Raw genomic sequence first — 14,124 nt, forward strand, 5'->3', positions numbered from 1 at the left:
CCAGGAGTTTGTTAGAGGCAAAGTTTGACAGTCCACTCAAAGGCACAAAGGGAGCGTTCAAACTACATAAGGTCTCTCGCAGCCCTCTTGGTATTTAAATGAGTTTTCTTTAGCAGATATGCTCATGAATTTTAGTGACTGGAGGGCAGCAGTCAGCACTGACAAAATGAGCAGAAAACCAACCCAAGGCTAAAACCTCATGAGTACCAAATATGCTCTTTTTCATATTCATGTGTAATTTTGGATGGAAATGGACACGCAACTGTCAGGCACATACAAACAACCCACAAAACCCGAAGATTTGTTTAATTGTGTGTCATACAGGGGAGAAAGTTGTGAAATGGAGCATCTATTTTTGTACTGATGGAACGCACACTGATTGCCTGCAGCTCAGATCTCCGCTACGATTGGCTGACAATCAAACACTGCTGAGTTTAGTCAAAGGTTACAGGCAATCAGTGCAATTTGTTAATGATACAAGGCTTTGGTTTCATCACACCCTGCTGCAGTGAGCTAGCAGTACCAGTTAAACACTGTGTCTATAAAATCAGCCTATTAGTATGCCATTCTGGGGCTGTCTACAACCCCAAGGCTGCAAAATGAGATCAGAAAATGCCTCTTTTTTTATTCTATTTTATTGCAAAATATGTGGGCTTGGTTACATGTCATGTTTTTTGGACATGTTTTTTCTTGTTTTGCATAGGTGGCTACAGGCAAGAGGTCTACTCGTTTTAAAAAAGAGTGCCCTAACAAGCCCTGCTCAGCCATGTGATGGACTGTTGTTGTGTTGAATTGTTTTAAAAAATGAAGGCAGAGCCCGTTAATCAGCGAGGCCTGGTTGTGAGCGAGTTGACAGTCTCACCTAAAGGCTTCGATGAGTCTCTCCACTTTCTGCGCCTCTCCCTGAACACGAACATGAGCCTGGAACTTTCTCAGGGCTTCGTCGAGCTCCATGCCTGAGAAATCCATCTCGTCCACAACACAACTATAAAGGGACAGACAGAGAGAGAAAAAAGAAAAGAGAAAGGAGAGTGAGGTTTAGCTTAGTCGTAGTGTGTCGCTGTAATGCGAAGGTGAGTGAGCGAGCCTGCGCCAAGTGTGTTTTTGTGTATGTGCATCAAACTATGAGTACCCAAGTGCTGATGGCAAATCGTCCTCTTACAGTCATACTTCAATTACAGAACCACTGACCTGGAAGACGCACATAGAGACAACATGTTTGCACACACATGCAAATCAATGGAGAGGACAGGGTCTGATGACAGTGGGGGATAAGAAGGAAGGAAAGAGAGAGATGAGAGGATGAAATAATGATATCTTAAGAGTGAGGGGGCGAGAGAGGTACATGAAAGGCTGAGGACAGGCTGGAGCAATGGAGGAAGTACATACACAAGATTGTGCTTACACGTTCGTGTGCATGTGCGAGTTTGTGTCCAAGCATGTGTGTCTATGTATCTGAATGAAAGAAAGTGAGGGTGTGTGCTTGTGTGTGTGTGTGTGTGTGTGTGTGTGTGTGTGTGTGTGTGTGTGTGTGTGTGTGTGTTCAGCGCAGTGACCTATTTCTACAGTCTCTGCAACAACCTCAGCAAAAAGCCTCTCTATCCTGGATCCCTGTCTACACTGGTTGGATGCAAAAAGGGTGAGTGTGAAAGCATTAAGTAAATGCGTCTTTCATGGATGTGTTGCATTTATGTATGCATGTAGTGCTGCATGTCAAGTGACTGTGCGTGCGTGTTTGTCATCATGTGTACTCTATATGTCAGGTTAGGCTCCAAGAGCTTACTCTATTTTAGATATTTTGAAATACCTGAATGCATTAAAGTCAGAGTCTAACAAATTACTTACTAAATATTTTATCTCCTCTCTTTTTCAGCTGTAAAGAGCAGCATTGATACATGGATACACGACAAACACAGATACAAGTGAAAGCTCCAGAACCACTAAATGGAAATTGAGATGGGATTGTTTCCAAGGTCATGAAGGAACTTCAATCATTTACTTTAAAGACAGCATGGAGGAGATGTCCTCAAGGTGCTCGGAATAATTCACATCTGCAGTGTGGTGGCAATTAAGCAAACTCGGTCTGCTGATGAGGACCATGTGATATTGTGGAAATCTCCAGAACAGCTACTAAACGGACCTTGAGGTGAGCTTGTTATGTCAAATCCAGTGAGTCATTTAGTTAAACGGCAAATTATCAAATCCAGTCGGCAGCTGTAAATGTCAATAAGATGTAAATAAATTTGACTTTGGTCCAGATGCTTTGCAGCACTTTTCCACACGCCAAGTGGTCAAATGGTCCATTAGAGGGGTCTTGATGATGAGCTAAAGGTTTGCTAAAGATGAAAATCGGGATTGGGATGGGATTTTTCAGAACCTGGCAACTCCAAAGTTGATCTGATTAAAAAAAGCACTCTGCTAATTTTACACACGTTTCCTTGTCGTGAGGATGAGTCAGCCTGTGCAAATGTCTTGCATAAAGTCTTCTGTGGCTCTGGAGGAGCTTTCTAAAGTCTGAGAAAATAACCCAAGAAAGTCTGCTATTCAAAGTGTGGAGTTTAAAAGATGTTGGCATTTACCAGTTACTCTATTGAGTCTGAAGTTTGGGAAGTTTATGTTCCAGCATGTTTTGGATCTTGATCCATAGTACGGACTAAAAGTCAGGATATCTCTGCTTCTGCTGCAAACTCCATCTAGTGATGAAGACCATGAAGTGCAGTTGAATCTTTGAAAAAATGCTATCAAAAGCCAACCATATGTATATGTGTGATGCATTTATGTTGCCAGATACAAATAGTGAAGACTCACTCAAGGACATCTCTGTTGAATTGCAGCTTGCTGTTTCCCAAGAACTCTCCAATCATCTGTCTGCTCAGGCCCTTCCTCTGCAGCAGGAAGTGAGCCACTCCGATGGCCGTGTCCGGTACGAAACCACGCGTGATCAGGAAGTGGATGCCTCTCTCTGGGTTCCTGCCCGCAGAGAGCCGACAGCAGAAAAGCAGATAGTGTTAGAGTTAAACAGCGCATGTGTGATGTGTTTGTGCGTTCAAGCAGATAGGTGTGTGGGTCTGAGTGAGAAAGAGAATGTGTAACACTGTGTTTGAGAGAAAGGCTGCTTAAAATGTGTGTGAGAAAGTGAGTGAGTGAGTGAGTGTGTGTGTGTGTGTGTGTGTGTGTGTGTGTGTGTAAGATAAAGCATAAAGAGAAAGAAAAGAGGAAAGGAAATGTGCATTCATGCGCAAAAGCTGTTAGCTCTGGACTTTTGGATCAGACCCACTGTCACTGATGCATATGAGTTAATTTACTTTAATTTGTATTAACGAGTAATAAGTGCAGGCCAACCGTGGACTCTATTTATAGAAACTGAGAGACTCTCACATTGTTCATGACCTCCTTGACTGCCTCTCCTCTTCAACTGCATTTTCCCTCTTTTCTATCTCTCTCGCTCTTCCTCTCTTCGTCGCCCCCCCATCTCTTTTTTTCATTGACATCACAACATCACAAGATGGCACTGAACAGGGAGCTCCTCCCAACTATTACAAACACTAATGAGCAGCTGCTTAGAGCAGTTTTGCTGGGCTGTTGGAGATTTGCTAGACACAAACAGTAATAAGTGTATTCTGAACCCTGAGCCACAGGGTGCACAAACATCTCGCAATTCTCTGTGTGTGTCAGGGTGCACGTGTGTGTTGCCGACCCACTCACACATTGAAGAGGTTGAGTCCTATGCGGTAGAGGCGTTTGCGGTGTGTGTCTGTGGACAGTGTTGGCGAGCGGCAGGAGGCTGGATCCTGGCAGCGGTCCCTGGGCAGAGAGACGACCAGTGCCTGCAGGGCCTCAGGGCTCGGCCCCCCAGGGATCTGCTGAGGATGAGTGTAGTGGTACTGCTGGTACTGGGTGTAAATCTGAGCAGGCTGCTGGTTAGACTGGGCTGAGGTGGAGATAGAGGTGGAAGTAGAGGTAGAAGTGGAGGTGGACCCCAGTCTGTCTGAGCCGCTCTCTGCCTCCATCCCTCCGCCTGGAGCTGGCACTGCTGAACCCCTCCTGGATCCTAGATCAACCATTTCCAGCTCCTCACTCGGCGGAGGTGCAGGAAACTCTGGTTCCTCTGCCGACAGGCTGTCTCCTCCCCCAGCCATCCCGCTCACAGAAGTCTTCCTGCTGCCCGGCTCTCCTCCGCCTGCATTGCCCAGAGAAGTGGTGGTCGTGGTGGTGGCGGAGGAGATGGTGTAGGAGCTATTGCTGTCGATGTGAACAGTAACATCCCTGAAGGCCATGAGCAGCGAGCTGGCACTGCGTGGCAGACAAGCGCTCTCAGCAGCTGCACGGAGGGCCCCGGGGTCCATCAGTAGCCCCTTCCCCTCTCCGCCCTCTGACAAGCTCCAACCACGAAGAGCATCATCAATTGACTGGGCCAAGGAATGAAGCTGCAAATATAATGAAAAAAAAAAAAAACTTCAAAACAAATGACTTAATCGGGTCAAGAGACATACAGACATGACTCATGTGAGAGATATTTCTCATACCAGAGGGGTTGCTAATTGGTGACTATATGTATGGCTAGAGGAGCTAGATAAACAGTGATGGTGGTTGGCTCCTGAGCAGACCACAGCATTCAGATGAAACTGCCTATAAAGCCAGTGATGTCAGACAGTGTGGTCTAAGCAAATAAAGATGTAAACATAAGGCCAGGTCAGCCCCTGAGTGTCTGTTCTTTACTTGAGTTAGGGTGAAGGATTGGGCGAATTTAATTTTTGACCTAATGATGTCGCTAGATGAAAAGTCATTAGGATTCATTGTGTGTGAGAATCTTATAGATATCTCACAGGATAATTTAAAAGTTCACTAAATTCATTGAAATTCATCCTCTGAGCATCATGAATGTTTGAAAAAAAAGGCAATTCATCAAATAGTTGTTGAGTTATAGCTGAAACATCCTTTCCTCACGTCTTCCAGCACTATGCAGCTGAATCAGATGTTTCTCAGTTTGCAGACAGCAAGCTTCTTTTTTCTTCTGTTGAGATATTTCAGTCTGAACCAACATGGTGGACCACCTGGCTGACACTGCTATTCTTAGAATCATGGTGCTAGCTGGTGGCTAAACTTTTTTTCTGAACCATTTTGCATCCCTACTTAATTTAAGCCTATGGGGCCAGTAACACGAAATGGAAACACTCACCTGTTCAGAGAAGCAGTCCTCCAGCTGTGTGAGTGTTTGTCCAGGGGTTTGAGGTGGGGCTGGGCCTGGGGCGGGAGAGGGAGCAGCTGCTGGGGCAGAAGCAGGGGAAGGGGGCAGAGAGGTGGAGCGACACGGGGGCGGGGGAGGAGTTTTGGAGCGTAACGGTATCTGTCCTCCTCCTGGATGCAGGCTGTAACTATGTCTCTGGGTTGCATTGCGGTTTCGGCCTGAAGGGCTGGGATGGCGCAGGGAGATCCGGCGGGGCAGCTTGCTCTCCGAGAGAGAGTTACGGATCTTCTGGAAGTTTTTGCTCAACTGGTACTGACGGAAGGCCGTCTGGATACGACGGGCTGCCCGCCTCGCTATGAGATGGCCTCCATACTTCTGCTCCAGCTCTTCTATCTGGGGATGGGAAGAGAGTGAGGGGGAGTGAGTTTAAATATCAAACATGTTTACAAGGCTCTGAAACTCACTGATGGCACTGCAAGAGTAATGCTGCAAAGCACACAGCAGCCACTGAAAAATATTTATTCATCCACCAGCAGGCAAACAACATGTTGCCATTTTGTGACCATGTCGACAAAAGATCAAAAAAACGTGAGCATCACTAAAATTCACACCCTTCACCTTAGAAGTATCCTTCTCACTTATCTGTCCACTCTTTTAAATCTGGTGAGGGTTTATGGCATTAGAGCCAAAGTAAACATCATCTATCATCATTCAACTGCTAATAATGTTTGAAGGGCCATGGGAAGGAGGATGGATGGGCTCTGACAAAGGTGCTGTTGAGAAAATGAAAAGAAAAGTAAACACCCGCACAAGCCTGTCCCCGTGCCGTTTGTTGGCAGAGCAGCTCAGCCCCAAATTTTAGCTTCCTCCAGAATTTTTTGCCCTCCTATATCTTCAGCAGGAGGGAGATGGAGGGTGGCGGCGGCAGTGGGGAGTGGGAGGCAAGGGAAGAAGAGACAGAGAGGGAGAAAAAGGAGGACAGCCACACATGTGCCTGAGTGTGTGTGTGTGTGTCTTCTCAGGCAAGCACGCCCACAAAATGTGCACACACACACACACACACACACACTCACATACGCGCACACACTCGCACTGCAGCAGCAATAGCAGCAGCAACAGCAGACCCTTCAGCAGTTTGGTATGAGAAATAAAGACATCTCCAGCCGCCAGAAGCAGTTATTAGCTGTTACCATGACAACCTAGCATCTTTCGTGTTCCTTGTCGCTGTGGCAGCGGAACCGCTGGTGTTGTCGTTCATGTCAACACAGACAGAAATAGTTTTCAACGGGAATCTTTTTTGTCACGCAAGGCGCAATGTCAAATGATCATCCTTCACACACCTCTTCACATTAAACAGGTAGAGGAATCAGCATTCACTGACTCCCTCTGTGCGATTACAGGGCCTACACACACACACGCACACACACACACACGCACTGGAAAAAAAAGAGCATACCTGCTTGTTTTTATTCTCCAGGGTGATCTCATACTCGCTGGGTCCCTCTCTCTTGGTGCCCTCCACTTCCTGTCCACCTCCGGAGGACGTTCCATCCTCCAGGCTCAGCATCTGTCCGCTGCCAAGGAAATAACAGAAAGCTATCAGTCCATCCTACTGACCTTCAAAACTCTGCTGTGTTATCGCAGTGGCAGCTCATCAACTGTGCGGAGTGTGAGGAGGTTCATGAGGGAAGCAGCAGGTGGAGAGTGATGCGTGGCTGCGGTGGCTCGGGGCAAGGATGACTGAATTTATGTGTCCGCTCCTATTTGGCCAGATCTGTGGCTCCACTGCAGGTTGCAGGAGTGAAACTTGGGACATGTGACCAGCATGAGAGGACCCATTTTTAAGTGTAGACTTGTGATGTGTCCAGAACCATTCCCTCCACTCATTTACTATTTCCAACATATTCAAATGTACTGCTTTACCCTAGCATAGTAACAGTGAGCATCATTACTTTCATTACCAATCAATCTGTGAATAATGTCTGTCAGCAATTTAACTTAAAGACGTTGTCTGTCCAAAGATATATAACAGAGAAAAGCAACAAATTCCCACATTTAGGAAGTGGAACACAGTGAATATTTACACGAACTTTGTTATTGATGCTTACATTTATATTCATCAGTCGATCCAGTGGTTCCCAACCTTACAAAGCAGTATCTCCCTGTTGAAAATTACAATGATGTTTCATCATTTAAATCAGATCTGATTTTATGCACGAGACTCTGAAAGCTGATTTGTTTCCATGGCGATGACATTATTTGGATGAACAATTTAGTGGCAGGTGTGATGAACCGTATAACTCTGAATTTCCTGCAGAAGTGAAGTTACTATTCTACGAAATTACTATTCCATAACATTCATCCTCTCAGCACATCTTGTGCTGCTAAGATATATAAAAAGAAGAGAATAGGTCAATGAGATCATGTAAGTGTTCAAAAACACTGGCAGCAACGCAAGACAGTAACAGACTGACTATCACATCCTCCAAGTCTAACATGACTTGCAGAAAGAAATCAAGAATAACCAAATCTGACTGCACAGATATTTAATAAACATTCATTTCTGTAATACAGCAGCAGCTGGAAGCAACGACTACACAAAAATATGTCTGAGTCCAGCCTGAGTCTGAGTCAACTGTGGAATGTGTTTCCTAGTGCTAACCGCCCTTGGTAGAGTGTCCCATCCTCCTCACATAATCCCAGGCCCTGTCCACAGATGGAACAATGTCCTTTTACATGACAGCATTATCAAAATTCTGTGAAAGCTATGTAAGGCTTACCGAAGCAAATAACTGGCATGACACAGCAGAAAGTGTCCTTTTTTTTTAACCCAACTTTTGGTCAATTTTAGAAGAAAAAGTGTAGTGGCCAACATCTCTGACATTGCACCTCCTCTAAAAGACACAAAACACTGACATTCAGCACCTTTTATATGGCCAAAGTGGACTGATGTAAGCATAGAGATATGATCCCACCCTAAGAGGTTTTATAATGGCGTGCAATTATGAGTGTGTGTGTGTGTGTGTGTGTGTGTGTGTGTGTGTGTGTGTGCGTGGTGTTGTGTGCTTGTGCAATCTTTCTTCCATCCAGATAATGCTTACGCTAATAATTTTTACACAAGGGGGACTAGTGCAAAACAGGACTGGGGAGACTAAAAAGCCTGCTCATGGTTAAATAATGAGTGCATCACTAAAGTTCCTCTTTGTTTTCTTTGATTGCTGTGAAAGCAAATATTGTGCGTCCCCAGCTAAAAGTCCAAGATAGGGCCAGAGAAGCTTGGCCCTATCTTTAAATGAGATAAAGGCCAGAGACTTAGAAAGAGGCTGAAACCAGAGGAAAGACTCAGACAGAAGCAGGGAGAGGAGACAGGAAGACATAAAGAGACTGTGTTGATGTGTGCATGCTGGAGGCTGTCTCTACCAAAACCTCTATTAAAACACTGCCATGCCCCTGCGCTGCATCAGAATACATTAGAGTACATTAGAATACATTAGAGGATCTAAAAGCAAGAGTTGAGCTGTTAATGCATCTGGACAGCAAAAGCCTCCATAATGATATGGCCGCTATATACTCTCTCTCCTTCTATCTCACACACCCCCACACACATACACTCACATGCATAGCGCCAATAAACACACCAGGCACACAATCCTGCTCCGCCTGCTCGTGTGACGTCATGGAGGAAGAGAAATGAGCATCTGTCAAATGGCATCTCTCAAGGTCCCTTAGAGACTTACAGTACTGTACAGCCAGGGGAGAAACACACACACACACACACACACACACACACACACACACACACACACATACATATACACACACACACACAGGCTGAATGGAGGAGAGAAAAGATACAGCAGGTTAGACTAGAGGCGGATCTCATGACATCTCTTGGGGAGGTTTGTGTGCTCCGATGGAATCAGTGAATGACAGTCAGTGAACAGAGGTGCTGCAGCCACCAGGCTCACACAACTTCACATGATGATAATAATGAGCTACGGTGTTATTCGCTCTTCTGCATCAGGCAGATTGATATTAATAAAAACAGAAGGAGAGAGAGGCTTGATAGTGATATAAATAATCGTGGAGAGATATGATTAGAAAAGACAAGGTCTTCCATCAGGCAGATAAATCACGAGTGGAGAAGCAATCTGGAATAAACAACTTCATCTGAAAGACATCAGATGAAGAGACAGAAAGAGTAGACATGACTGGAAAAGACGGGATTTAGACGCGGAGGACAGAGGATTAAAAGACGGGAGGAATCCTGGAGGAGGGGACAGTAATCACTGAGAGACATGACAAAATCTGATTTTCAAAGTTTTACAACAGAGCTCTCGTGCCAAGTGAGACACGGCGTCATGCATTCACACGCCCCTGTGCACGCAGGAGAAACAAAAAGAACAAACACACACAACAAATAGACACGCTGCCCACGCAGAAAGTTATATTCTCCAGTTACTATGGAAGTGGTAGCCCTTCACAGTGTCATTACTGGGTTGCCATGGGCACTTTTATAGTCGTAATATGAGTTCAGACCCTCCAGGCCCCTCTCACTCTCTGACTCTCTATATGTGAGTTACCCTTGAGGCTGTAAGAGCTATAGGTTTGTTATGGAGCTCTCTCACTGAGACTCCAGGCTCCACACATCCAGAAATACACCAATTCACACTCACATACAGCGCTGAGATCACACTAACAAGCATGATTAAATAGCCCGGGTGTGGACATGATTCAGTTAGATGACACGCATGCACAGATAGAGACGCAAAGTTTGCTTGGAAGAGAACACGCTGTAGGTGCAAAAAATGTGGAAACGGGCTGTGATAGGTCGCTCTTACCTGGATGAGCCGGTGGTGTCGGCCTCTGGGTGTTCAGGGGCGGGGCAGCAAAACTGATGCAGCACAGTCTCGCTCCTGTGGAAGGCCAGATGAGAGAGGAGGAGAGTTAAGCAAGGAGGGGGAGGAAAGAGGAGAGGCAGAAAGAATTTGGAAGAACAGCATGTCATTCAGTTATTATTGGCTGCTGCTGGTTGTTTGCCTTGTTTCCATATTCCTCCTTATGTTCATTCTTAGTCCAACATCCCAAAGGATCCCGGAGAGGCTCTCATTAGACTCTTCTGGATTATTTCCATGGGTTCTGTTTACAATTTGGCACTGATCCCGGGGTAAATACCCTATGTAGGTCAATTCAAGGCTGAGAACGCTTAGGATGAGCGTGAGTATTTATATGTTTGTGTGTGCGGATGTGCTTGTTTACGTCTCCTCCCGTCCGATTCATCAGCTCTGTGGTGATTTAGCAGAATTCCCTAACCCAATCTGGACAGATGGTTACTCAAGCTCTGTTTCCTGCTCTGTCTCCTCTTAAGTTCGCCTCTCTTATGTCTCTCTCATGCATTTTACATTTACATTCATATTTCAGCCATTTCGCTGGTGTTCTTATCTGGAGCAATTTAGAGTGAAAAGAACAAAAACATAAAATAAATAAAGCAAGACACATCGTGCTCGAGATGTTGCATAGATTGAGCCTTTGACCTTATGGGTGCAGGGTTCCTTCCACCATCAGAGGCATAAAAATGAGCATGATCCCGACTTTAAAAAATATCTTTGGGGTTTATTTTCTTTAAAGAGGAGTGGGTGAGACTCTGGGTCACACTGGGCCCTTCAACAATGAGCTGAAAGCATTCAGTTGACAGTGAATTTCTTGGCTACGCTACAGTAAGTCTTCTGACCTGGGCTCAGCATATTGCTTGTGACACAGAGCCACAGTGACAGGCAGTCAGAGTCAGTGCAAGACTCGGTGTGACAGTCCGAGCTATAAAAAGCTACCTTTTAACAGCAACTTCCACAGACTTAAAGGGACAATGATGTCATTTTTTTTGAACGTCTCTGATTAACACTTCTCTCAGTTGGTTTCTATGAATAATACTTCCCCATCTGTTGTGACACCTACCTCACCACTGACGCCCCTCATACAGACACACATGCAAACATACTGTTAATGATTCGTTCTCCATTTAGCAGCACTTCTGCGGTGCCTCTTGCTCCTGGTGTTAAAACTTTGAGAGCCAGTATCCACACTGCATTCGTGCACTGCATTTATTCATATATTTGGTTTTGTTTATTTTTCTTGAGATTTTTTTTTTTTTTTTGCAGTAATTCTCTCAGTAGACAAGCACTTGCCTTCTTTTAACAGCTCCCAGGGGGGTTCAAAAATCTCTAAAACAATTATGTTGAATCTCAACATTAATTTTTCAGCGCACGGATTGTCTTTGTTGTGCTTTTCTCCTTCATGTCTCAAACACCAGGCCCAGAGAACCAGATAACAAATGAAATCAAATACACCATCTGTGATCAGTTACGTTAACCAGCATCAATCAGTCAGACTCTCATGCATCCTACTGACTGATACGTGTTTTCCCCTCCAGCTTACCTGCAGGTTAATATAATTCTGTTTTTTATGACTCAATTACTTTTTCAATTATACCTTTGAGCTCTTTGATCTGTACATTAGGATTTTCTTGTATGAAATGAATGTATTTCTTCATCTAAACTATTTGGCATTAGAGAACATCCACTGAGATATAAAAATCCATGTTCTTCAGAGTTAATGGGTCTCTTTAATCTCATCTCCTCTTTATAATATACAAATGAATTGAACGCCCATAGATCTGTGCAGTGCACATGTGCAGGAGTTCAGTTTATACGTGCTGTAGGGTTTTTGGGGGTCACAAGGTCAAACTTGTTGTGTTATCTAACTCACACCCTGCTGCACACTGTCAGCAGTTTATTAGAGACACACTGTTTCCATCATGAACCTTCTTTCTGTATCAAGTTCACAATGTGAAACAACAACTTATTGATTCTAACGGAACAAGTAAGGTGTAATGTGTTAATTCATGTGCTGTAGAAGTGTTGATGGGTGGATTTTGTTACCTTTGGATAGATCCAGGCAGGCTGTTTGCCCCTTTTTTCCAGTTTTTATTCAAATAAAGCTAAAAGAGGCTGCCTGTAGCTTCATATTCAACAGACAGATGTGAGAGCAGTTTCTATCCTGTCACATAAATCTTTGCAAGAAAACAAATAAACGTATTCCCAAATTGTCAAAGTATTACTTTTAAAATGAGACAAACAATATATGCCAAAATACAATACAATAGAAATCAAAATAGAAAAAGGGAAGTGGGGAAAATCTTCTCAAAGATTAGATGGGCATGACAAACTTTGCTTTTCAAAGCTGAGAACAGAGAGCTCTGTGTATTTGTACACACACACACACACATCAAACTCAAACAAATTTAAGTTTAAATGGGGGTTATGGTAGAGAGAGCTGATAATAACCTTAATAACCCAAAATGTAAATACTCTGAACTTGCAGAGCTAAGTCCTGTTCCCCATCGGTAAACGAGCTAAATTATTTTGCCAGGCTGATACAAAACAGTTCAGCCCTGAGGAACAGGCCAGGCTGCTCGGGTCCCTGAGCACACAAACACGCACACAAACACACACACACACACACACACACACACACATTCTCAGCAGGTCCATCCATCTGTCTGTACAAGATACACACATAACGGCCATCCGCCTCCAATGCTTACAAAGGGAACAGGTGAATATTTTAACAGTACATTCCTCCTGCTGTCGGCCCGTGTTCTGTGTCTCTCTGTGGCCCGTACTCCCTCACACCACCCCTCTCCTCTGTCCTGTTTTGTAAGAGTACTTTAAATGCAATGCTTTTCATCAGTATCCAGAAGAGAGTGTTGACGTGCAACAAGAGCAGCTCCATTTGGACTCAAAACGTTGCCAGTACATTGTGTGCACCTTCCACTGCACCACAGGATGCCACAGCCTGTCCCTCTGTTGTCCAGCCTATCTACTTGTCTGCCAGCAAGATAAATAAACTGAGGAGACAGCTACCCCAAATGCACTCTTCTTTTTCATCTCCCCCCACTCTGTTTTGGTCTCTCCCTGTACCTGTATCTCTCTCTGTGCACTGAACGCCCCCCCTATTCTCTCATCGCCACTTTCTCTGCCCGCCCCCCTCCCCCCGTCTCTCAGCCTCCTTCCCGTTCACTGGTCCACTCTAGTGTCAGCCTCAAGCTCCTTGCTCTAGACACCTCCAAGGGCTCCATCAAAGACAACGACTGAGCATGCATCTCTTTCTTTTTCCTCTTTCTATCTCCCTGCCTTTTTCTCTCCTGAGAATGGCTGATTACCGTTCGCTCCATGGGCTAAGTGGGGCAGATAGGAGGCTCAGCTGGAGAGAGAGACAGAGAATGAGCGGAGGAGAGGATCCTGTCTCTCCCCCCATAGGCCCATCCATGTGCATCTGCAATACTGACAACAATGCAAAGCACACAGACACACTCACAGCCAACCCTGCGCTGCCCACATGTCATTTATCTTTAGGGCAAAGAAAACTGGACTCTGTGTCATTCAGATAAATAAAACATTCAGATAAATGCATACAGTAAGATGTGTGAAAGAAAGCATATATGCTATCACATGCCTACATACCCTCCCCCTGTTCCAACACACACACACACACACACACACACACACACACACACACACACAAACACATTAACCCAAGTCACTGACGACAGGAAAAACAGAGGGAAGCTCTGATCTCCAGTCAGCTGCAGACAGGATGCAGTAGGAAATGACAAGAAGGTGAATCCTCTGCAAAAAAAATGCAAGTGAAAGCCTGAACCCTTACCCCACGTCCCTGGGCTGCCTAAGGCAAAACTAGAAATGAGGTGTTAAGCTACTAGTCTTATCTAGAATGACTTAAAATCAATGAGCAGGTGGTGGTGTAGGGTTGCATTCAAGGACACGTCATTCAGCAACTGCAGGAACGGGAAGGCCATGTTATAAACCACTGGCCCCCTCCTCTGCCTGATCAACTGGTGGGTGGCTGTGCTGCTTTCAGCC

General features: G+C 44.9%; 1 protein-coding gene across 2 annotated transcripts in view; it reads right to left on the bottom strand.

Moving 5' to 3' along the window:
- Window positions 1-14,124, bottom strand: part of iqsec3b (IQ motif and Sec7 domain ArfGEF 3b) — a 29,059-nt gene that overhangs the window by 12,904 nt on the left and 2,031 nt on the right. For both annotated transcript variants that reach the window (XM_076732373.1, XM_076732372.1), the window contains exons 2-7: window positions 10,030-10,104; window positions 6,645-6,762; window positions 5,180-5,581; window positions 3,706-4,427; window positions 2,809-2,970; window positions 863-985 (exon numbers count right to left, since the gene is read on the bottom strand). In XM_076732373.1, coding sequence (XP_076588488.1) covers window positions 863-985; window positions 2,809-2,970; window positions 3,706-4,427; window positions 5,180-5,581; window positions 6,645-6,762; window positions 10,030-10,104 — 1,602 coding nt within the window. The remainder of the gene's footprint in view (window positions 1-862; window positions 986-2,808; window positions 2,971-3,705; window positions 4,428-5,179; window positions 5,582-6,644; window positions 6,763-10,029; window positions 10,105-14,124) is intronic.

Source organism: Chaetodon auriga, chromosome 6 (assembly GCF_051107435.1).
Source record: "Chaetodon auriga isolate fChaAug3 chromosome 6, fChaAug3.hap1, whole genome shotgun sequence".
Taxonomy (NCBI): domain Eukaryota; kingdom Metazoa; phylum Chordata; class Actinopteri; order Chaetodontiformes; family Chaetodontidae; genus Chaetodon; species Chaetodon auriga.